Source organism: Ictalurus furcatus, chromosome 24 (assembly GCF_023375685.1).
Source record: "Ictalurus furcatus strain D&B chromosome 24, Billie_1.0, whole genome shotgun sequence".
In the NCBI taxonomy this organism is placed as follows: Eukaryota; Metazoa; Chordata; class Actinopteri; order Siluriformes; family Ictaluridae; genus Ictalurus; species Ictalurus furcatus.
The window spans coordinates 15,676,747-15,700,713 of NC_071278.1; the positions used below are offsets into that span (position 1 = coordinate 15,676,747).

Consider the following 23,967-nt stretch of genomic DNA (forward strand, 5'->3'; position numbering starts at 1 on the left):
ATGTGTGGAATTAGCTTGTGAGCAAATTACATCTGCTGCATCTGAGGGAAAAGAGTAAAATTCTGTAGTCAGATATTGATGCCCAGTAAAACTTTTCATACCCTCATTTACCTTAAGTGTCCATTTATCCTGCTTAATGTTGTGTATTGTTTTGTTTATGTAGCACAAAGTGGTTGTGCCATGTCAATAAGCCAATATGGAAGAGGCGAAGAGATAGAGAGAGATGAGTACGGGTGGGAAGCTAATGCAGGCTTCTGTAGTGAGCTCGTTAAGAGCCAGGAGGAAGTGTCTTCAATTAACTCCTTTAATTAAAGCACTTGTCATATTGCAGTGGTGAGTTGGGGTGGTGCTGACAAAGTCGTGCTCTTTAATGAAGATGTAAGTGAGAGCCCCGATGCCTTTTTATAAAGCATGCAACATATTAGTTCTACCCAGCTGGTTTTACTAGAGAGACTGTGCCATTCAGTATAACTTAACAAGAGCAGCACCGTCTCTCGAGTAAACTAGCTTGGTGGTGCTGATGAGGCCAGGCGCACTTTAATGAAGATGTAAGCAAGAGCTGTGATGCCTTTTTATAAAGCTTGCAACATCAGGAGCCTGTGATCATAGATTTTGGTGGGGCAAGATCAAATTAATAGTGATATAGCCTCAAACAATGTTAACTCGAGTCTATCTCACCTGACTTATGTTGTAGACTATAGTCTAGTGAATTTTTATTCTAGTGGTTTTAGCGAAGGTTTTAATGGGGTGGGAGTATGGGGGCTAAGTGTGGGGATAATCAGTGAGTAGTTTCATTAGTGTGTGTGTGTGTTCATTCATTTGCTCATTCTAGTGATGCGGAGTATGAGCATGAGAAGCTGAATTGGCAAATGTTTTATGTTACATGTTTATTATTCTGTTTGATCTATTACACAAAATAAAATGGCAAAAGGCTGATAAGATGTACACCTAAATTAACAATGTATTCAGGTCTAAAAGCCAGCACCCCCAGCACAGATGAATAGCCTACCAAAGATTCCCTAAACCTGAACATTTCTGACATCACAGTGCCACCTCACTGTTTAATTTGCCTCATTTGATTTAGCTTGGTGAACTTTCAGATGCACACTTTTAATTTTTTCAATTTATTATTGAAATAAGACATCAGAATTTTATAAGCAATTGCTGCTTATGATGGTTTCAGGTTGCTAATCATTGCACTCCAAAGACACATTAACAGAATAGCTAGTTACAAAGCTAGATAGATAAAAGTGTGAATTAAATTTACTAATCACATTCTTTCTGAAAACTATGGACTACAAAGATGGTTCATTTTGATTATTTTCAAATGGGTTTTTAAAAAGAAATTTAACCGTCGCCATTTTCATGTCACAGTGTGTGAAAAAAACACAGAAGAGGTGATTTCCTGTCCTGTTCTTTCCACTGCCCTTCCTCCTACTCATAAACAAAGTGCTCTTAGACCGACTATGAGGCAAAGTAATTCCTGACCCAATGGGCCTCTGTTTGTGCTTGTAGTTCACATTTTTGACCACTAGGTGCAATAATAACTCTATAGAGGTAGATTGCACAGTATCTAGAAATCAGTAAAACATCGGTTTATATCTGAAAAAGCAACATTTAAAAAAAAATTGTTGGTCAGGCAAAAGCGGTAATTAGTATTTCAGAGGAAGTTGTGAATGGGGACTTTATGAAGATTAACAGTTGTTGAATGGCTGATATATATTGTTATTGGGCTCTGTACCACCTGCCCTTAAGGATGAGCCACCATTGCGCAACATATTAGCACTTTCATTAGCACTGGCCAGTTGGGTTTACTCTTTAATGAAGATGTAAGCGAGAGCCCTGATGCTTTTTTACAAAGCACATTATTATATTAGTGCCTTCATCAGCACTGCCCAGCTGGTGTTACTGGAGTCACTGAGCCACTGATGTTAAGCTGTGCTGAGTGTCCCTCTATGCCCCATGAATGACCTGAATTATTTCCTCTGCACTTCTACAATCAACTTAACGTGATGCATCCGTGCACAGCTGAAAGAGAAAGAATGAAGGAGAACAATGAGGAGGTTTCACAACCACTCTCTGCTGCCCTTTGCATCAAGTCAAATGTGCAGTTAAAGCACGCGTTGAAGTTTATTAGAACTCTAGGAAAGTGCCAAGGGATAAAAAGGAGAGGAAATAAAAATAAATACACTGATGTACAAGTAATAAAAGTGCAGCACTTGCCTCACAGACTGGATAAGTTTGTAGGGAGTGAGCAGAGGAGGAGAAAGCCCGCAGTCTCCTCCCAGATCCTCTCTCTGGCAAGGATGTCAACATTTGAATAATTAATCTGTGGTTCTGCAGGGCCTCGAGCTCAAGCAGAGAAACGGAGGAGGGGAATGAGGAGGTAAGAAGAGGGAGAGAGAGATAAGAGGAAATATGAATGAAAGGTAGATTGACATCAAAGAAAAAGCAAAGCAAGGATAAAAGCAAGCGTGGGAATTGTGAGTGGAATAATACTGAAAAGCGAAATGGACAATTATGGGTGATATTTATTTTATTTTAACTCTGGGAACAATTTTGTAATTATAGTGGACAATTTTACACTTAACTCTAATTTATACTCATTGTACAATGATTTAAATCACTACATTCCTTTAAGCTGTAATTGCAACACCACTCTGCATTTTGTACCCAAACACTCCAGGAAAATAATTTTCTCTCTCATTGCTTCATCACAGTGGCACAAACACCTTATACTATGGATTGTGCTCAGTCTAATTACTTTCCCAGCAGCAATAATGCTACATCACTGACACCATTTTATTGGCGTTTAATTGTTTAGTTCATTGTTTATTTTGCTGATGCATTGATGGTAAGAAACATTTGAACAATGTTTAGTCAATGTTTATTGTTCAATTCATAAGTGCACTTTAATAGATTTCTCTAGGTGATTGTTGACTCATTATCTGTCTATAATAATAAGGGACTAGGAGAATATTATATTTAATGAACTAATCTATTAATATGCATGAATATGAATGTTTGGAGAGGGGCACAGTGGCTTTAGTGGTTATCACTTAGCCTTGCACCTCTGGGGTTGGGAATTCGATTCCTGCCTCCACCATGTATGTGTGGACTTTGCATGTTCTCCCCATACTTCAGGGGTTTCTTCCGGGTACTCTAGTTTCCTCCTCCAGTCCAAAGACATGTGTTGTAGGCTGATTGGCATCTCTAAATTGTCCGTAGTATGTGAATTGGTGTGTGAATGTGTGTGCGATTGTGCCCTGCAATGGGTTGGCACCCTGTCCAGGATGTCAAATGCCTTATTCTCCAAGTTCCCTGGGATAGGCTCTAGGCTCCCCACGACCCTGTGTAGGATAAGCAGTACAGAAGATGGATGGATGGATATTTGGACATGCCCTGATGTTTACATGACAACCCTAAAATCACCTGGCTCCCCATCACTACTGTTATACTCTTACAGGTTAAGGCAGACACTCTTATGCAGAATGTAAGTGTTTAGGTCTGGTCAGACATGCTAATTAAGAGCTATCACACAGAACAGATTTGACATTTCCGCACAGGTATTCAGTTTCAGTAAAGTCTCATATGAGAGATAAAGGCAGAGACCAAGTCACTTTGAAACTCGGCCAAAGCCTATCTACAACTTAGTTATGAATAGATTCATTCATTGCTCTGTAACGTTACTGACATGACTATTACAGTAATTACTGCAAAACGGCACTAATGACACAGTTTTAGGCATTTCTTATATAACAAATACTTCCTGACATATTTCCATTTTGATGTGCAACCCTGACAATATTTAGGTGCAATATCAGGGTGTATTATGGTTAGTATTAACTACTATGTGCTCTTTTCAGCTGGTTTAAGATGTAACACTAAAGGTCCTTTAACACTGAGTGCTACGCAGTAAAGTGAAGTGTATCGTCTTTTCACACCAAACGCGAAACGATTGATTGCCTTCAGCTAATTATGCCTGCACGATAGGTGGCGCTGACCGAGAATGCATTTTATGCCTGCACACTAGGTGGCGCAATCCACTATTCAGCTGATTAGCCTATTGTCTTTGACCACTTGACCACTGAAAAATGAAGAATCACGTAAATGTTGGTGCATAGCATCACAACACAAACTGTTAAGAAGTACAGAAACTAACTTTGAGAGGAAGAGGGAGAAGCCAGGTTGTGAGGATGCACACCTGGCACTGATTTAACTAATCTGTGGGAGAGAGACAGAGAGATAAAGGAGCAACTGGAAGCACCAGGGAGGGAGAGAGAGAGACACACACGCACATGTGTTTTATTTTTGGCTTATATTTGTGTGTTTAACATTATGTTTGAATTCTCTTGATTAGTAAACTTTACCGATTCCCGCCTCCTCCTTGCCCTTTGTGAAGTTTGTTACACTAACATTTCTTATTTTATGTGTATTCTACCAACAAAGGGAGGCATAAAGTTTTTTTGAACAGCACCATCAAGCTGTTTTAGTATGAATGAAATAATGTGAAATATAATGCAGTAACACAGTAGTAGGACAAAACCTGTTTATTTGTGCAAGATAAATAAAATATAAATAAAAAAACGAAGAAAACTGCTTCGGCATCCTCAGCCGTTGTTTCAGAGTCTTTCAGTGGCATTTAGAAGTCAGCCCCACAGTTCCTGATTCCATAGTAAACGCAGCCTGTATCATGTGCAATTCTCTAAGGCCATCTGAACAAAACTTGCAACTCTGGAATACTCTTCTTCGGTGTTTTGGTTTTCAAAACAACTTACTGTTTGAGATCTAAAGCTCAATTCTAATTGGATGGCACGTTTTCTTGCAGAGTGACAGGTAAAAAATCGACATACTGGTCGAAAAAAAGTCGCTTTGTTGAATGATTGTGCCCTGTGTGAAAAGCTCCATAGGGATCTATTGTTTCGATTCAAGAGTGTTGTTGCATTAAACATTTGCGTCGCTTAATCGTGCTCGCTGTGGAAGGTCCTTAATCAGAAAGAAATCCTGCATCAATGTATATCTCCTCAGTACTTATGTGTGTTGAGAGAGGAGTCACAAGTTGTTCAGCTATGAAGGAGTTAGAGCCGAGGATCATTAGCTGCAACGTGAAACCATTTGGAACCATCTATCCCCCTTGTGACGCATTTTGCCATTGCACTCGCTCTGTGACAACTCATCATTCCTGTTTCTTCAGTGCTTTTTCTGGCCCAAAACTCACCCTGCATGATGAGCCCTGTATTATATCACTGCTTCCCTACATTCAATAATTCAAACCAGAGTGTCTATTCTTCATCTCCCTCCATCACCTCCTTGCTTTCTCTCTCTCTCTCTCTCTCTAGCATTCTCCATCATTCTCTGTGTTAATGAATTTTCCTTATAAGTTATTTTATGAAATTTGCCCATGCCTGCACTCACTGGGGCAGAGTTTGCGTCAGGTGTCATTAAGCTTCAGGGTGTGTTTAGTTATGGTTTTCTTTCAACATTGAGATATGAAGTGCCATGTTAAATCCAGCCATCACGAGTCCCAGTAGACTGCAACATGGAAATGGTAGTCAACCCTACCATTGGTATCAACCCTCATTTAAATAGATCATAAAGTACAAGCGACTGAAGACATTGGGCTTCATATAGTCAATCTTTCAAGTCTTTTTAAAATTTGTAAATGTTGTCATAAGCCAAACCGAACTAAAAATCCATGACATATTTACAAAAGTTTGAACAACTCATGTGATGATAAATGCTGATCACCTGTAATGTGCAAAGTGCATTCACAGCATAGCTGATTTATATTTAGTGAAGCCCACAAGACTCCAAAAAAGGCGAAGAAAGTGGAAAACGACAAAATATTCCAGTACTACAGCTCCCCCACTGCAGCGCATCAGCTACCATAAGCATACACTAACCTTTTATACATAGGCATTTCTTTGCTCCTAGATAATGACTAGTCTTATTTGTCTTAATTTACTGATTTATTTTGGATTTATTTATTTAAAATCATTAATATGATATGACTGAGTTTCACAAAATGTTCATTAAACTGGTGTGTGCAATTGAAATCAATAAGCTATTTAATAGTGTTGAGTACAGGACAATCTTAGCCAAGTCAGAGTCAAGACCAATACCGTAGTCAATGGAGTCTGAGTCAATACCAAGTATGACAGCAAGACAAGACCAAGATGAGACCATACATGGCCAACGTCATGCAGAGTTGTGTACCATTTGTAACCTACAATATAGAAAGGTGCCACAGGAAATTGGTAGTTAATATTTTGAATATGTAGTACGCTCAGATGTGTTAATTTGCTGGTTATAGTGTCTTTCTAACCTAACATGAGATTTCTCTTGACTAAAAGGGCTAAAATAACCTATTTACTTTGGTATTATCATTTTGTACAAATAAGTACACAGGAAATCCATAGGACATAGGCTTATACAAGATGTGTGCATTATACATACTTTATTTTTTATTATACATACATTATTTTAAACATAAGAAGATGAAGTATTTTGAAACATAGTCATTTAAAATTTATAGGCAATATATAACCCCACATGCAGAGATAGATAGATAGATTGATTGATTAATTTTGTACTGTAATGAGAACATAGCAACAGGAACAAGTTTATGGAAATGATGTTGTGGTCTCAGGTGGCATTCAAAAATTATTTCAAGTCTTTGTAGCCTTTGTACCAAGACTGGTCTCGTACCACAACACTACTATTTAAACTTGCCAACTTTATCAATTAAATAAAATTGCAGTAATTCATGCCAGTTATACAATTTGAAGTCTATAAACTGTGGTTCAGATTAGTATATTCTTATACAGAAATTTACCCCAACTCAGATGTTCTTGTAGGATATAAAAATGTTTTTCCAAACTAACAGATTATTTCAAATTAATAAAAAATCTCTTACATAAATGCTCCTGTGAACAATTTACAACTAAATCCATTTGTATCCAGCTTAATAAATGAGGCCTGTTATTGGAAATTTTTTTTTTAAAAAACAGCATACATTGATGCCACTGTCTAATTGTTCATGTAAACTGGCATGAACTGGACTGAAATTTTAGTAGCATATACTAATAGGGCACTTTTTGCTGTGCAAGTGTTGCTCTGATTTTTCAGATGGACCGATTACCTCATTAAGTCTGAAGATGGTGCTCTGGATTGCTGACATCCACCACTGTGAAGGGAAATGGAGGTGAAAGGGGAGCGCATTTTGAATCCCATGCTCTGGCTGTTTTTGGATAGCCGCCTTCGCTGGCTCAATTTGTTTGGCACTGTCCAAAATACAAACAGGCTAATGATGTTCCATCAGTGATCAACTCTGATCAGGGGGCTTCACACAGTTCAGTGGAAATTTCCAACTATGCCTAACACATCACACCATATTCATCTGGATAGATATTGGTGTACCATTTTTAAGATATATTAAGGTGCCACAGGAAATTGTTAGTTAATATTTTGAATATTTTAGCATGTAGTTTTAGAAGTATGTTTAATTATTCCAACGTCTATGTCTGGAGTTTACTGTTTCACGTGCTGCAGGCAGATGGTTTGGGCTTCTGCTTGGGCATTCTGTGGTTGTGTGTATTATCTCTTCACTCAGTATGTGCCCTAATCCAATCTCTAGCACAAAAATCACTTATCGTGCCCATTACAGACTGTGATTCACTGGGAGGCCATCATAGCTGCAGTGGCAAAAAATAACCTGATGCATAACCTGAATGAACGAGTGTGTGTGGGAAGTGGAGATGTGCGAGTGTGTATTTATAGAGGCTGGCTGAAGGCTGGATATATGGAGTAGGAGAGTATAATTGGGTAGCATTCACCCAGGACTTTAGCTGCTTTGAGGTTGCTCTGGCCCAATCCGAGGCCTTGAAGAGCCAGAGAGTTATAACCACGATTGTGTCAAAAGCAGCAGTCTGTACTGACAGTCTCATCAATTGAACTGATCCCAACTAACAGCTGGGAAGGATGACGGGTGGGAAACGTCTTCAGTTGGAATTTATGGATAACAACTAAAATAATAATAATAATAATAATAATAATAATTATTATTATTATTATTATTATTTAAACTGCAGGCGGCATTTTCGGGGCCAAGCACCCAGACTTGGTGAGCTGCACATGCACAGACACTCCACAGTTGTTGCCTAAGCAGTCACAGGATAGCCGAGCTCTCTTTTAGTTAAAGGGTGAAGTAAAGTGATTCAAGAGTCATTTGTAGTTTCACTCATGAGGTGTATGTTTTACCACAGACAGTGGTGGAATTCTCTGACTGTAGGAGGAAAGGTGTAGATGAACAAATGGGCAGCAGGGTGGTACTGCTGCTGCAGCTGCCACTACTGCTGTTACCTGTTGTGTTGCCTGTTGCTACTGCTCTTAGATGATTTTTTTGTTGTTGTTCTTAAAAAAAAAAAAAAATGAAATTTGCTTTATAAAAATGCTATTTGATATTAAACACTCTCAGTCATGTGTTGTCTGTATAATAGTACATTGAATGGCTAGACATTCAGTAGACAGTTGTTTAGACAGGTCTCAGGATGATGTGAGCCAAATTTGGTGAAAATGTGTCAAAATATGGAGGAGGAGTAAGAGAAATAGCAGTTAGATTTGAGCATTTAGAGCATGTTATTGTAACCTTTGACCAGTAGGCAGTGCTGGCATGAAATTTGTTGCATAGTGTCAGGTCTTGGTCCTGAGGATGCCTACTAAGATTTGTGTCAATGAGCAAAGTCATTGCTGAGATAGAGCCTCACCTCCTGTTTTCCAGCTCGATGTCAGATTCATTGGCCCATTAAGGACAAACCATTTGGAGTATTCAAAATTATTTTTATATCTTTTGTGAGGCTTAATCTGAAGATGATGTGTATGCGACATTTGGTGAAGATTGGACAAAATTTGTAGAAGCAGTAGCGAGAAAACTTTTTTTTGACAAAATCCAAGACAGTCGAAAATGTTGAACTCGTCTTGACCTTGGGAATCCAAGGAAGCCTGGCTTTTAGACACACGGTTCAAAAGTTATGACCATAAACGTATTTCCAAATTAGGCCCAAATTTGACCCGAGGGTGCCGATCCTGATGGGGTCAAAGAAGAAGAAGATGAAGAAGAATTAAGCAAACCATCAAATTAACATATGACAGAATAAGTAGCCACTAGGTGTACATCAAAGACAGACAAACTACTTCAGTTCTTATTACTGATTTTATTTATGGAAAGGAGTATTGTAGTCACTCTGGGGGTGGCCTAATGTACTGGAAGCATCAAACCCCAATGCCCAACAACAGCCATACACACCACGAGTCCAGCTAAGGATGACAGCTAAATGCCCCAAGTCATTAAGGAGTACATCAAGTTCTTGGTAGGAGACTAATCAGCAAACAGATGAAAAGCGAGCACTCCAAAAAAAAAAAAAGCCTGCAATCAACAAACTAAACTTCAAAGCATGCATGGTTGAACACCGAAGAGCAAAAACCAGCATCTTCAACATCATGCTGGTCACAACCCAGGCAGGCTGAACGAGTGTGAGACTGATGGGGAAAGGACACACAGCAGGCAGGTGAATACAGCGCCAGGTACTCTACCAACCCCCAGCAGCAGATGGAACATCAAAAGTGGATGTAAAATGGGGTCCATTTAAGTAAAAAAAAATGATAATGCATCATATATTAACAAAAGTGTGAAAAGTCAATTAGCCAGGACAAGTTCGGTGGTAAAGTTTGCTTCTTTCAATATTGTCTGTCACACTTTCTTCACACCTCCATTTCTTTTTAACTAGCTTAGATTTGTAGCTCCATTACAGTGCTGACTTCAGTCACCAAGTATTTTATGTTTCTTCTTGTTACTATTTGCTAGCTAGCTTTTTAAATTTCTATCTTACCATTCATTAAAAAAAACAAATAAGTAAAATCATGTCTGAATTGTCCATATGTATCAGTTAAAATTATTTACTTTTACACTTGAATGCTTGAGTATGTTTAAATGGAGATACTTTGTGTATGTTTAAATGTAGGTACTTCTATTTTTAATTAAGTAAGATTTTGACACAATACCCATATCTTTACTCAAGTACAATTTCTCTGTAGGTTTTCCACCACTGTTAGCCAACTGATTACATTTAATATAATGTGAAAATAGTGTAAATGTATTTTGTTTGTTGTTGTTTTTTTGCCAATTTGTTTCTAGACATATAAACAAAGTACACACCTCACCAATCAGAATCACACATTGTACTCACAGCAGAATCGACACATACACAAACGCACACTTCACTCTACACTTCTTCACATTCTCTCACTCACTTATCCCTCAATGTCGTCTCTTTGCTTGCATGTTAGAAACATTGCGCTGTGTTTTGTCTTTTGCCGAAAAACAGCTGCTTCAGCAACACTGCCGCGTATCTACGGAATCTGATCAGAGGGAGGACAACCTGATTTACTTTCATGGTGTATACACGTTGAGAAAGAGTAGCCCAAGTGCGGAGGGGGCTTTTGTTCATTTAAAACAATTTGTCTCAACTCAGCATGGGCCTTAAAGAAGAAAGATATTAAGCGTACTTACAATACTCAACATAACCACCACAATTTATAGAAGCACCATAATTGGCAAACAGTTGCTAGAGGGTTTTCAGGTAGGATGTGTGTGTTTATGTTGCTCTTTCCCAGTGCAGAATTTACCACTGTAAATTACAGTGTGCAGATTCATGACATGTGCATGTCTGCTGGCAAAAGGCCATGTCTGAGACCCAAACACAGCTAGCCATGCCAGTTGAGGACATTGATTTAACCCGTGGTGGACTGATGTGAGCAACGGCAGTAAAGTCACAACCTCTGGTGTGTGGTGACAGCATAACCTGGTGCATGGACTGTGTGACTCATTATTCACATGCTGACACTCCATTTAATCACATTTTATTATGGAGCTGCGCTGGCCTCCAGTAAATCAATGCCTGTGTGGATGTGCTGAAAGCTCACAGAGCAGCGGGCATGGGGTAGGAGTGACATTTACAGATCAGTTTAATCAGTTTCTGCAACAGAACAATTTTCTTTTTACTGCATACAAATACACATGTATACATTAGCACGGAGATGATAATGTCAGGGATGATAATGTTTTATAAGGTAGAGAGTGATAGTAGGGATGCACAAGTTATCAAGGACACATTCAGAAGAGGTGACATATCGATGTATAGTCTTAGAAAAAGGTTCTTCACAGGTTCTGTGGATAGGAAAAGGTTCTTAGCTTCCTAATGGCACTTTCAGACCTGTTAGTCTATTTGCTGAATCAGAGCTAAATTTATACATTTGGTTGATTTGCTGTTTGGTTTGTTTTCACATTGCACATAATTAAATGAATCTAAAAGCAAAAAGAAGAAAAAAATGTTGGCTGAGCAGTGTGTACAGATGAAAAATCCTTAATTTATTGGTCAGAAGTACTGTATGGTGATGGGGGGAAAAGGTAAATAAACTGTTGCCAAGTGCACATAGAAATCATAAAAATTACCTAAGCACAAAGAGTACAGAGCTTATTATATTATTATATAAATTGCTAGTTTAAAACATTTTGTGTATCAAACAGAGAATTCATATGTGAGTCCACATATCCAGAACAAATTGCATTTCTGCAGTACTACAGTTCTGTCCTCAGTTTACGTGTGCTTCACAAGTCAGTTTACCAGCTTACATGCAACCCAAAATTCAGGGTTCAATAACTTTCTCACTGAACAGCACTAAAGCTCACTTGGAACATATCTATATTAACTCTTTTTTTTTTTTAGAGAATATATTTGCGTTGACATTTTTTGGACATTTGTCCTTTATTACCCCTATGTCTTAACCCCAGTTATCATAACACCCAAACTGTATTATCATAAAGAATTATTATTTTTTTCTTCGATTAATCGGGGAGGGGGTGCAAACCTTCAGCACCATTTTTTTTTGTTTCTTTAAAATAAAATCCACAAACTGAGTGTTACAAATATAAACTTCAGACTAAAACTTAACACAACTGTTTGTCCAAATCAGAAGAGAACCCTATACACACACAGACACACACCAGAATATATATTATTAATATAGGACTGTAGTTTAAGTCTGTGCTTTTTGTGCATCCATAAAAAATAATGCATAAATACTTACAGTGCATCCGGAAAGTATTCACAGCACTTCACTTTTTCCACATTTTGTTATGTTACAGCTTTATTCCAAAATGGATTAAATTAATTATTTTCCTCAAAATTCTACAAACAATACCCCATAATGACAACGTGAAAGAAGTTTGTTTGAAATCTTTGCAAATTTATAAAAAATAAAAAAAACAAAATAAGCACATGTACGTAAGTATTCACAGCCTTTGCTCAATACTTTGTTGAAACACCTTTAGCACCAATTACAGCCTCAAGTCTTTTTGAGTATGATGCTACAAGCTTGGCACACCTATTTTTGGGCAGTTTCTCCCATTCTTCTTTGCAGGACCTCTCAAGCTCCATCAGGTTGGATGGGGAGCGTCAGTGCACAGCCATTTTCAGATCTCTCCAGAGATGTTCAGTCGGGTTCAAGTCAGGAATCAGGCTGGGCCACTCAAGGACATTCACAGAGTTGTCCTGTAGCCACTCCTTTGTTATCTTGGCTGTGTGCTTAGGGTCGTTGTCCTGTTGGAAGATGAACCTTCTGAGGTCCAGAGCGCTCTGGAGCAGGTTTTCATCAAGGATGTCTCTGTACATTGCTGCATTCATCTTTCCTTTGATCCTCACTAGTCTCCCAGTTCCTGCTGCTGAAAAACATCCCCACAGCATGATGCCATCCTGCTCGGCTGAAGACTTCACTCTGCCATCCTGCTTCTCTGAGAACGTCACTCTGCCTCCCTGTTCCGCTGAAGACGTCGTTCCTCTTCTTTGCTACGCACCGTATGTCACTCCCCCCTTCCTGCTCCACGGAGGGCATCGTTTCCCCCTCATGCTTCACGGAGAGCATTGTTCCTCCCTTTGGCCTTGCGGAGAACATCGCTCCCCTCTCCTGCCCTGCTGAGGAAGTTGTCCCACTGTACTGCCCCGCAAAGGACGTCGCTCTGAGCTCCAGACCCACTGAGGACGCCTCTCTGCTTACCCGTTCCGCTGAGGATGCCGCTCTGCTTACCCATTCCGCTGAGGACTCCGCTCTGCTTACCTGTTCCACTGAGGACGTCGCTCTGCTTACCTGTTCCGCTGAGGACATTGCTCTGTTTACCTGTTCCGCTGAGGACGTTGCGTTGCTTTCTTGCTCAGCTGAGGACGCCGCTCAGTCTCCTGGTTCCACTGGGGATATTTTGCCCAAGGGGCCAGGACTGCCAGGGGGAGGGAGTGCAGTTTGGGCGCTCCGGGAGAAGCACCCTTGGGGTGGGGGGGTTCTGTCATGTATCAACGAGGGAACTCTGGACTTCATTTCCCAGCAGCCACTGCACCATACTCATCAGTGTCACATGACCATCTGCACCTGATTTACATTTCGGTTAGTGAGCACACTAGTATATATGCCACTGTTTGCACTGCTTTCTTTGACTCACGTTATTGTCTATCCATGCTTTTGTCCACACTTCGATGTTTAGTTTTGCCACAGTATTTTTCCTCGTGTTATTGTGTCTTTTTGTTTTTTATCTGTTTGTTTATTAAATGTTTGAAATCTGCGATTGCTTCCGTATCCATCTTTGTAAGGTGACATAATTCCGTTCAATACGATTTTATTTGTATAACACTTTTAACAATAGATATTGTCACAGTGAAGCTTTCCACATATCTGGATGTAAAATTAGACTCCCAATGAGCAAGCTAGAGGTGACAGTGGCAAGGAAAATCCCCCTGAGGAAAAAATGAAAGCTTGAGAGGAACCAGACTCAAGGGAATCCATTTTCTTCTGGATAACACCAGATAGTGGGATTATAAACAATTACTCTTCTACAATGGTATAATAAAAAGTCAGAGTACTAATTGTGTTGAAAGGATGTTCAGTATTATCAGTAATATTGTGAATAATAAAACTGGGATGAGCACAGGAATATCTTTAGCAGTTCTTATGGGCAAATCTACAGGATGAGGTGAGATTATCCACTGAAGCAAGGGTAAGACTTGGACATGGACTGTTTAGGACTGTATGTTGCATCTCATAATGTTTCAACTTCTAAGCAGAGCTATACATGACAGAGTTGATACTTATGCCAGGTACTGGCCAATATCGAAATGTACAGTACAAATGTACACTTTACTGTAAAAACCTTACTTTTTTCATTCAGTATATATTATTTTGTAGGTAATATGGGAAGAATACATGTCAGTGGTTTGAATTCTGAATCTGGTTCACAAGAGGCCTATAGGAACTGTAGGAGCCAGTTATTATAATTTTCTTGCTTTATCTCACGGTACCTAATTTGCATAAAATTGAGATGTCAATTCAAATGTCACTTTTCGCTCTGTCTCCATGTCACTTGTCACTGTCTATGGAATCCAGCCTCTATGTCACTTATTTACTTCACTTTGTCACTTGCTAGGTTGCAAGACATCCAAACCAAAGTCTGTCATTCATCTACCTTAGTTACCCTGCTTAAAAAATCTGTCACTTTTTGACCTAGTTTTAGGTGATCTGCTTATGGCTTGGATATTTTTTGACAAAACACAGTTGACTGTCACAGTTAGAGTTTACTGCCATTAAATCATTCTGGTCATTATGGATAATTGATTTCAGTGGCTTCCTGTTTAGCCAATATTTCCCATTCTGGTAATTAAACTGCAAAGTTTATCGTGTAATTAGCCTGGAAGTTGTTACATCGCTGAAATCGAATTAGCCTGTTTATTTGAATTAGTCACAAAAAGTGTGGTTCAACTCTGTCCTTTACTTCTAACTGATCAAAAGAAGTGACACAATACAAGTGTTACAATATTTGCATTTGTACAAGTTTAAGTTTGTTGAAGAGTTTTATTATTTTTTTTTTACAAGAGTGCTGGTTGTGGCTGTATAAAAGCAGTGACTACAGTCAGAGCTGCTTCGATTATTCTTATGCCATAGTGTCACCATCACAACACCATGGAGGTTAATTTGGACCAAGCGCACATTTGGGCAGCAGATGAATACACATGTTTACACGTTTAGTGTGAGTTGATGCAGTGTATTGATCATTAGCTTTTCATCACAACATTAATGAGGCTGTGCCTCTTTCCGTTGTAACTGTATGCTTATAGATCTCTGAAAATAACATAGCCCAGACAACTCTAGGCATGTTTAACCTCTGACCTTTGAAATAATTCTACTTAAGAATTGCACTGATCATAACCACCAAGACAATATGATATACATGTAAAACAAATATTGATGTCCCAGGCACTTATTCTTGCAGTCCTTTGCTCTTTTGCTGTTTTTCTTTCATTCTGAGTAGTCAGATTTAAAATATAAATGCTCTGGAGGTGCTGATTGAGTCTTTTTGCCACTCACCTCTATGTTCTCTGCATTGTGTAAGTTATAAAACACGACATGGCATGCTGTTATAAGAAAACAATCAATGATGGATGGTGTGATGTGGCCCGATGAAAAGCTTGTTACTTTTACTGTTACCACCACAAAGCTTATTATATTTAAACAACAGCAAGTCACTTGTTTTATTCCTCTTATACCACAGCAGTTTTCCAACAGGTACAGTTTTAAATTTATGAATGAATAGTGTGCTTTTTTGTCCATTTTTAGTTCTTTTTAATGTTGTAGAATGTCTATGAGTCAAGTGAGTTCCTGTTATCACTTACTGTACGTTGTAGCTGTAAATGGTTGTTCCCTCACCAGCTTCTATATTTTCTCTCTGTGATCGAATTGTTACTAATTCACAAGAACACATTAATATAACCCTGTAATTTGAATTACAGCTGGCACTACTGTCAGCTGCTGTCATAAAAAATTAAATCAACACCTTATGACTAATCTGATATGAGAATTCAACAATAATTTGGTGAAGATATTTAAAAAAAAAAAAAAGTGTTTCTGTTGATTTAATTATTGTTTTCTTTCTCCTGGGTGTTTGTAGGTTAACAGGCTTCCGGCTTCCTCCTCCAATAGTCAGCACTGGAGCAAGACTCACACTGTGGCTACTATCGGACTATGCTGTGAGTGGCCAGGGCTTCAAAGCAGTATATGAAGGTAGGAGTGCAATGGAACATATAGTCGGATATGTCTGTGTTTAGGGCTGGGCGGTACAGCTAAAAAATTAATCATGATATAATGTTTCATATCATTCGGTATCCTGCCGAGCTCCTGTTCTGAGGACACTCACTCACTCAGAGCTGACATATTGACAGAAAACACAAAAAGCGGCAGCACGTCACATTTCTTCCTTCCGCTGTTCAGAGTCACACGCACTGTACATGAGCTCTGCGCAAGCACACTTCAAGTCTATCGCAGCTTCTTTCTCCGTACTTGGCTGGGACGTTTTTTTTTGTTTTTGTTTTTGTTTTGTTTTTGGCCAAAGCTTACACACAACGGTGTTCTAATGTTGGTTAGACGAAAAGAAACTGCCACAGTGGTGAGCTGACATGTCCTTTTTTATTCACAATCTCCGTGGCAGGCACAGCACTCATTTTCGTCATGTGGCAATGGTGCAACCGAACTCCACAGATACACAACTTGCTACTGGCTGTTTGCTTGTCACTCGTAGCACACTCCTTTATCAAGGCATATGATAGGCTGATGATCCAGGGACAGCGCAAGCTTGAGGGTTGTTCATGCAACCAAACTTCATGTCTGTTTACATTTTATCAAGCTTTATACCGAACATTTTTTCTTTCATTAATGAAGGTGTACCATTGATAAATACATATACCGTTTTATGGCCCAACCCTACCTGTGTTCTTTTTTTCTCTCTCACACAGCCCTCATAATTTTTTTAAATTCAGCCCTTTACGCTTTCTGATGTCTTTTTGTCTCTCTATGTCATTCAGTCATTCAAGGTTTCAACTCTCCTAAGTTGACTCTGTTCATAGTGTTGCATGAGTCAATGGCATCCTGGCATACTCTGTTGCCCCAGTACTGAGCTAACTCAGGAATGGATGCCTACATTAGCCTGAGTTCTGTTTGTAGGCTAATTATAATAACATGCAGGGTTAACTTAAAGGGTAGAACCAAACCTTGGCTTTTTTGTGAGTTCCATCCTGAGCTGTTGTCATATTCCTATTGATCTGACATTGTGTGACATTAATGGTTGACTGTGCAGGCATTGTCATTAGTTAGTGCATGAGGGATATGTATATAAAACTTTAGACAGAGATTTCTTAATTACTCTGACAATTTAATGGGTATTTCTATTTGATATCATTGTTTCTAAAAAAAAAAAAAAAAAAAAAAGACAAATGTAAAGAATTGTGCAATGATCATGAAATTTGTATTTGAAATATTGATGTAGTGATGACAGTGATGTAGATATTCCCTGAAACTCTGAAGGGTAAAGTGGGGGAAAATAGCTAGTTTGCTCCTGAGTCACTCTCCTGCTGAATATTTTTTCTCCTTTTGTTATGTAACAACAGCAGCTGACAAAAATTCTGCAATCTTACCATATTTTTCTCCACACCATTCAACTGGTCCTTGTGACTGAATGAAATATAAACTCAAAAGTGATTATGGAACTTTATTTTTCATCCTAAGAGTCTTGTCAAGGATGGCTGAAGCACACATCAAGGTGAACTTAGTGATACTTTCATATACAGCAAGAGGATTCAACAAAATTTTTTGAAATGTTCCTGTTTCATAAAATTCTTTTCTTAGAAGGGTCAGGATAAGCAATTTCATAACTATAAATAGGACACATTGATTCAGAGTTTGTACAGAATTTCATAGTTTTTTTTGTGATTGTTTCAGCCAAAAATGCTTGTTCCCTTTCAAATGGAAGCCAACGTTGTGTGAGCTTCACGCTGTGGGAAGTGCCCTGGCGCATGACCGATATCTGAAGTCTGTGTGAAATCATGCTTACCTATGCCTCACACCTGCCGTGGTCGCTAATTTATATATATATATATATATATACTTTTCTGTCACTTTTTGCAAAAAAATAAGTATGAGTCAGAGAGAGTTTTCAGGAAGTGTGTTACTCCTTGCTCCCATTTTATTACAGAGGGGGACAGACACATTTTCTGTGTGAAGTTTCTGGGAGTGGGGCATGTGGTGATGGCTCTTGAAGGGACGCTTCAGATTCAGGCAGCTCCACTCTCAGCTCACTCTCTTCTCAGCTGAAGGGAGTTGGGTTTCAGAGCCTCTGGTCCTGGGAATCCCATATAGATCTGGATGAGGAGCCGGAGACGAGAACTGCTCTATCTCTTGCTCTGTCTTCCGGAACCGACTCTCTGCTTCTGGGTTTTGGAGCTTGCGTCACGATGCCTCCTTCCTGTATGGAGAGTCAACCCACCCTCTCTGATTCCGAGGAGCCAGAGGGGGGAGCCAATGCACCAAAAATTCTTATTAAGAGCTGCTTGATGTGATCACTAGGGCTGTAGGACTGTGGCAGTGGGTCTTGCTTGTGGGTTACTGCATACAATGGCAGTGTTGCAAGCCTACTAAGCAGGCCTGCTGAGGGAGCTCGACAGCGGGGAGGGAATTGGGCCCTAGGCAGTGGCAGAGCTTCACTGTGCCACGGATTTGTCTCTTTGGGTGACCAAGCAAATGGTCCATTATATTGGTCGTTCAATGGGTTGCTTGGTTGTGGCGGAGAGGCAGCTATGGCTCAACCTCTCAGGAATGGGGGATAAGGATAAGGTTTCTCTGCTGGACACCGCTGTTGAACCTTCTGGCTTGTTTGGCGGCGTGGTTAAAGTCATTGTCGACAGGTTTCACGAGGCAAAACAGCAAACGGCGGCGTTCAGCCAGTTCCTTCCTCGTCATGTCGAGTTTGCCTGGGCATCCACGAGTGGAGCCTGGGCCAGCACTAGTGCGAAAGATGCACAGAGGCCAGTGTGGTGGCCCGCCTTGCCCCGTGGAAAGCCAGGGGGACCAGGCGGCAAGAGTCACAGCCTGCTAGTTGGCCTGATCTAAGATTGATAATTAATGCCAGGCAGGCAAAGAAGGAGCAGTCCTGATATGCCGTGGAGGGAGGTATCAGGTGACGATTGATAGTGCCGTTAACTGGCTCCCTTGCCACTTCAGGGAATCCGTGTACTAAACTAATGACTGGTTAATTCTAGCACGATTCAGGGAGTTGGCGATTCAACGTTGAGATGTTTTTCTCACCCACATGAGGAGCTTAGGCACAGGTTGAACCCCAAGAAAAGTATGCTCCCTCCAATGCAGAGGATGAGGGTGTTTCTATCCCCAACACATGTAGGGTCAATTCTATTAACATTGAGCAAGATAAAGCTGGGTCTGGGCATCCCCTCCAGTCTCTATGAGAGACTGTTGGGCTTATGGCAGCAGCAGCCAACATCATAGCATTGGGCCTATTGAACATGAAACCATTCCAGTGGTGGCTGAAAAGTCGGGGGTTTCCGAGGACAAAACCCCTGAGAGTAATCAGTGTCACGCAGTGATGCCTACATACTCTGAGAATTTGGAGGTGTCTTGAAGTTTTTTGCCACACTCTATGGGTGTCTCCTTATTGCAAGATGGTAATGACACATGCCTCCATCATGAGCTGGGGTGCCGTCTTAGACGGCCATCCAGCTCACGGTCCCTAGAGTGGCCCTCATCTAGAGTGGCATATAAAACACATAGAAATGCGGCTGTATTCCTAGCACTGAAAATCTTTCTTCCTCAGTTGAGAGGTCACCATGTGTTCATTGTGACAGACAATACAGCGGTGGTCTCATATTTCAACCACCAGGGAGGGTTACGTTCACGCCCCCTGTTCAGGTAGGCACAACTATTTCTTCTTGCAAAGTTTTTTTCAGTGAGTGCAATGTACATTCTGGGCAACTGGGGCAGACATCCTGTCGAGACAGGGGCTGAAGCCTGGGGATTGAAGACTCCATCCACAAGTGGTGGAATCCACATGGTGGAGGGTCGGCCAAGCGAAACCGAGGAGACAACACATTGCAATCTCTATTGCTTATGAGGCGTGCTGTCTCGCTATGCCTCTTGGCATAAGGGCTCATTCCACTAGGGGGGTTGCCTCCTCAAAGTCTTTACCCAAAGGGGTACCCTTACAGGATGTCTGTGATATGGTGGGGTGGTCTACGCTGCACACATTCTTTTAATATTACAGACTGGACATGGATTTCACCCTGGGCTCCAGTGTTTTGCAGTGACCCTCTGGCTCGGACCTTTTTGAACAGGCCATACCCTCAGTATGATGTAGTGGGTATACTTATTCCAACAGTGTGAAGCACACGCAACGTTGAGTTTCATTTGAAAGGGAATGTCTGTATTAGGCATGTAACCCTATTCCCTTCTCGGGGAACAGGGTTACTAGACATTGCGTGGCTTTGTCATACTGGGGCATGCCTGTGAATCGCATCTTCACTTCAGATAATAGAGTCTGATGACGTGGTTTATAGGCACCATTTTATAATTATGCGATGTGCAAAATGCCATCTCAGCTGACCACAGCAGGCCTATAAATAGAGGTGATTTCACACAGATTTCAGATACCGGTCACACGCAAGGCCGCTGCCCACAGCATGAAGCTCATGCAACGTCTCGTTCCCTTCTCAGGAAACAGGGTTACAGACATAACCCAGACGAGTTTTCTGCAGATTTTTTCAGTTTTCTGTGGGGGTTTTTTTGCAGAAAACTACTTGAAATGATGTTTGTTGGTAAATGAGACACACATGAATTGAACGGGGCTTTAGCTGAATGCGTGTTGTGATGACGTCACATGACACGTCTTGGCCCAAATCTGAAGAAAATCTGCGGTCATTTTGAAAAATTGCAAGCTCCTGTGAATATTGCGGAGTTTCCTTGGTTTTGCGTTAACTGCTGCAATCACAAAATCCTGGAGGGACTGTTTAGTAAACTAGAACATTCAGCGTGTTCTTCTTTTCTATAGTCAGATCCAGTAGCCTGAGTTAAACACTGCCTTACTGAGCTCCAAAAAGGCTTGAAATCTACAAAAGAAACATGCCTTATATAGAGAGATACCACTCCCTGTAGTCCATGCCCTGTGCAAACTAGTTGTTTAGACCACTTCCACTTCCAGTTCAAAATAAAATACAGATATCTGTTAACCTGTAATAGAGTAGTTTTTATGTTGTTTACATACATGATGTATCTACGGTAAAAATTCATATCCACATGCAACAAAATTCTGTAAATCTATTAGTAGATTTATCTAATCTATTTTTTGTAATTTATGATGGCAATGATTTGTCAACTAATTGCTGTCCTAAAGCAAATTCCTGAAGTTTGGTGTTTTTGTTTAAATCTGCTCGCTTGCGCTCTCTCTCTCTCTCTCTCTCTCTCTCTCTCTCTCTCTCTCACACACACACACACACACACACACACACACACACACACACACACACACACACACACACACAGAGCCTCTCTCAACCCTTTTTTTTTTTTTTCTAATTTCACCCTCTCACCATGCTAAAAGCATCAGTGCTCCAGGTACTAGGCTTGATTTGGCACAGATGTCAAATCATTATTGATACATAATTGGGAAACATTGAATTCTCCTGTTCTGACAGCTAAGTGAAAACTTGATTGGAAACATCATTCTTGGCAAGCAACAAGAAGTGATGGAACAAGTGGGAGATAGAGAAAGTCTCTATACACTCTCTACACACACTGAATAGAGTCTACCAACACTAATCTAGATAAACCTCTGTCTGACCCATATGGATCATCCTGAGTCTCACAGTCACTGTAATTACATGTCACTTCCTTTCACGTGACCTACATAGTTGTCACTGAATTAGAGTGTGGTATATGCAGTTCATGCCCCTGGTTTGACTTTAACTAAAGACAGTGCCATAATGAGACCCAGTGAAACCTTATCAATCCCACACAGCCATGGTGATCTGCAGTACTTCTGTCCCTCAGAGCCATAGATAAAGTCATGAAGGCAAATTTAAGAACGTCCAATTATACTTTTTCCCACCTCAAAAAGTCTCTTTAATAGTGAGCCTTAAGCTGTGAATGTATTAAATATTTTCCATTGCCAACTCACAGGGACAAATTATACTTCAAACAGGGTTTTGTGGACAGATTTCCGTAACAGAGATGTGAATGAAATCACTAGAGATGAAACGACCATTGTAGCAGGCATGATTTATCCCATACTGGAAGGATATGAACAATATGAGAGGCTGGAATAGAACTCTGAATACAATAAAAGTAAGAAAATGTGATGGGGCCTGACAAAAAACAGAGTTACTCTCACCACCCTGAAGTGTTGGACTATTTTCCTATAACAGCCTGTCCAGAAGTATTCAATTCCTCCTATAACACAGCAATTTGTAAATGATTACAATTTATTAACAAATGACACATCATAAATTTTAACTGTTTATATATATTTTTTTTAATTTTGTAGAACATCAGTACACTCAGCACTAAGGTCAGAGCTGCTGTTACTGAGAATTAACACCTTCTGACCAATCCAATTTGAGAATTCAACAGCATTTTCTGAGTAGTTTTAGATATTTTCCTAAAATCTCAAATTGACGATTAAAGTTGATTAAAATGATGGGTTTTTATTAAACATGAGGTATACAATTTTAATTAGACAGAGTGGCAAATAGTGGCCTGACACCAAATTTAAGCTATTCATGAATTTACTTAGTATCTGTGAAATTTCTGTGAAAAAAAAACCCTCAAGGTTCGATGTTTTGTGCATGCTGAGATGCTTTTCTGCTCACTGTGGTTATAAAGAGTGATTATATGAGTTACTATTTCCTTCCTGGCATCTCAAACCTGGCCATTTTCCTCTGACTTCTCTTATCAACAAGGTGTTTCCACCCACAGAACTGCCGCTCACTCGGTGTTTTTTGCTTATTGCACCATTCTGTATAACTTCTAGAGACTGTTATGTGTGAAATTCCCAAGAGATCAGCAATTTATGAAATTCTCAAACCAGACCTTCTGGTACCAACATCCATGCCATGATCAAAGTCACAGAGATTTGTTCATTCACTTTTTCACTTCAGTCACTTCAATCACTTTTCTGATGCTTGCACAGCTGCCACATGATATCTACATGAATGTGCAGGTGTACAGGTGTTCCTAATAAATTGGACAGATAGTGTATATATACAATAACAGTCTTACTGCATAACAGTGGAGGAAACGTGATTAAAGTGTATATATAACAATGATGGGGCATTGGACTACAGGGTATGAGGACTCACTGAATGGTTTGATGAGTATGAAAATGATGTAAATCATATGCTATTGCCTTCACAGTTTTCAACCGAATTGAACATTTATGGGAAAGTTTAGAGAGACTTGTTAGATAGTGCTCTCCACCACCATCATCAAAACAACAATTGAGGCAATATCTTTTGGAAGAATGGTGTTCCATTTTCCAATGGCTCCTGGCCCAATACCATTTGCAGTGTATGTTGTTTTGTGGTTTAATTTGTCATTTGTCATTCGTCTGTGCATATCCTACTAAAATATTAACTACTGCATTAGTCTTGCTGCTGGTAAATTATGCTTTTATGCTTTTGAGTTCATACATATTATATAGTGAAAATTAAGGGCTTTTTGTCCTCCAAAGTAAAAAGAGAATTTTATGATATTCTGCAAATATGTCTTTATAGGAGACTTTTTTTTTTTTCATACAGTCTGCTTACAGTGGAGTTGTGTTATTCTGGTTGTGACTTCTTTATAGTGGTTTTAAAATGACTCCTGGACTTTGAGATTTAAAAAAATCTAGAATTTTAGTGCAAAATCAAAAAATTAATTCAGGAATTTTTTCCATCTCTTTTTGGAATCACAGACAATTTTGATGGGCTTTATTGTGAAAGAAAGAATATATATATATATATATATATATATATATATATATATATATATATATATATATAT

At 39.7% G+C, this 23,967-nt stretch overlaps 1 protein-coding gene across 1 annotated transcript in view; it reads left to right on the plus strand.

Moving 5' to 3' along the window:
• csmd2 (CUB and Sushi multiple domains 2) overlaps positions 1-23,967 on the plus strand; it is a 362,365-nt gene that overhangs the window by 57,479 nt on the left and 280,919 nt on the right. The window contains exon 3 of the mRNA XM_053612473.1: positions 16,043-16,155. Coding sequence (XP_053468448.1) covers positions 16,043-16,155 — 113 coding nt within the window. The remainder of the gene's footprint in view (positions 1-16,042; positions 16,156-23,967) is intronic.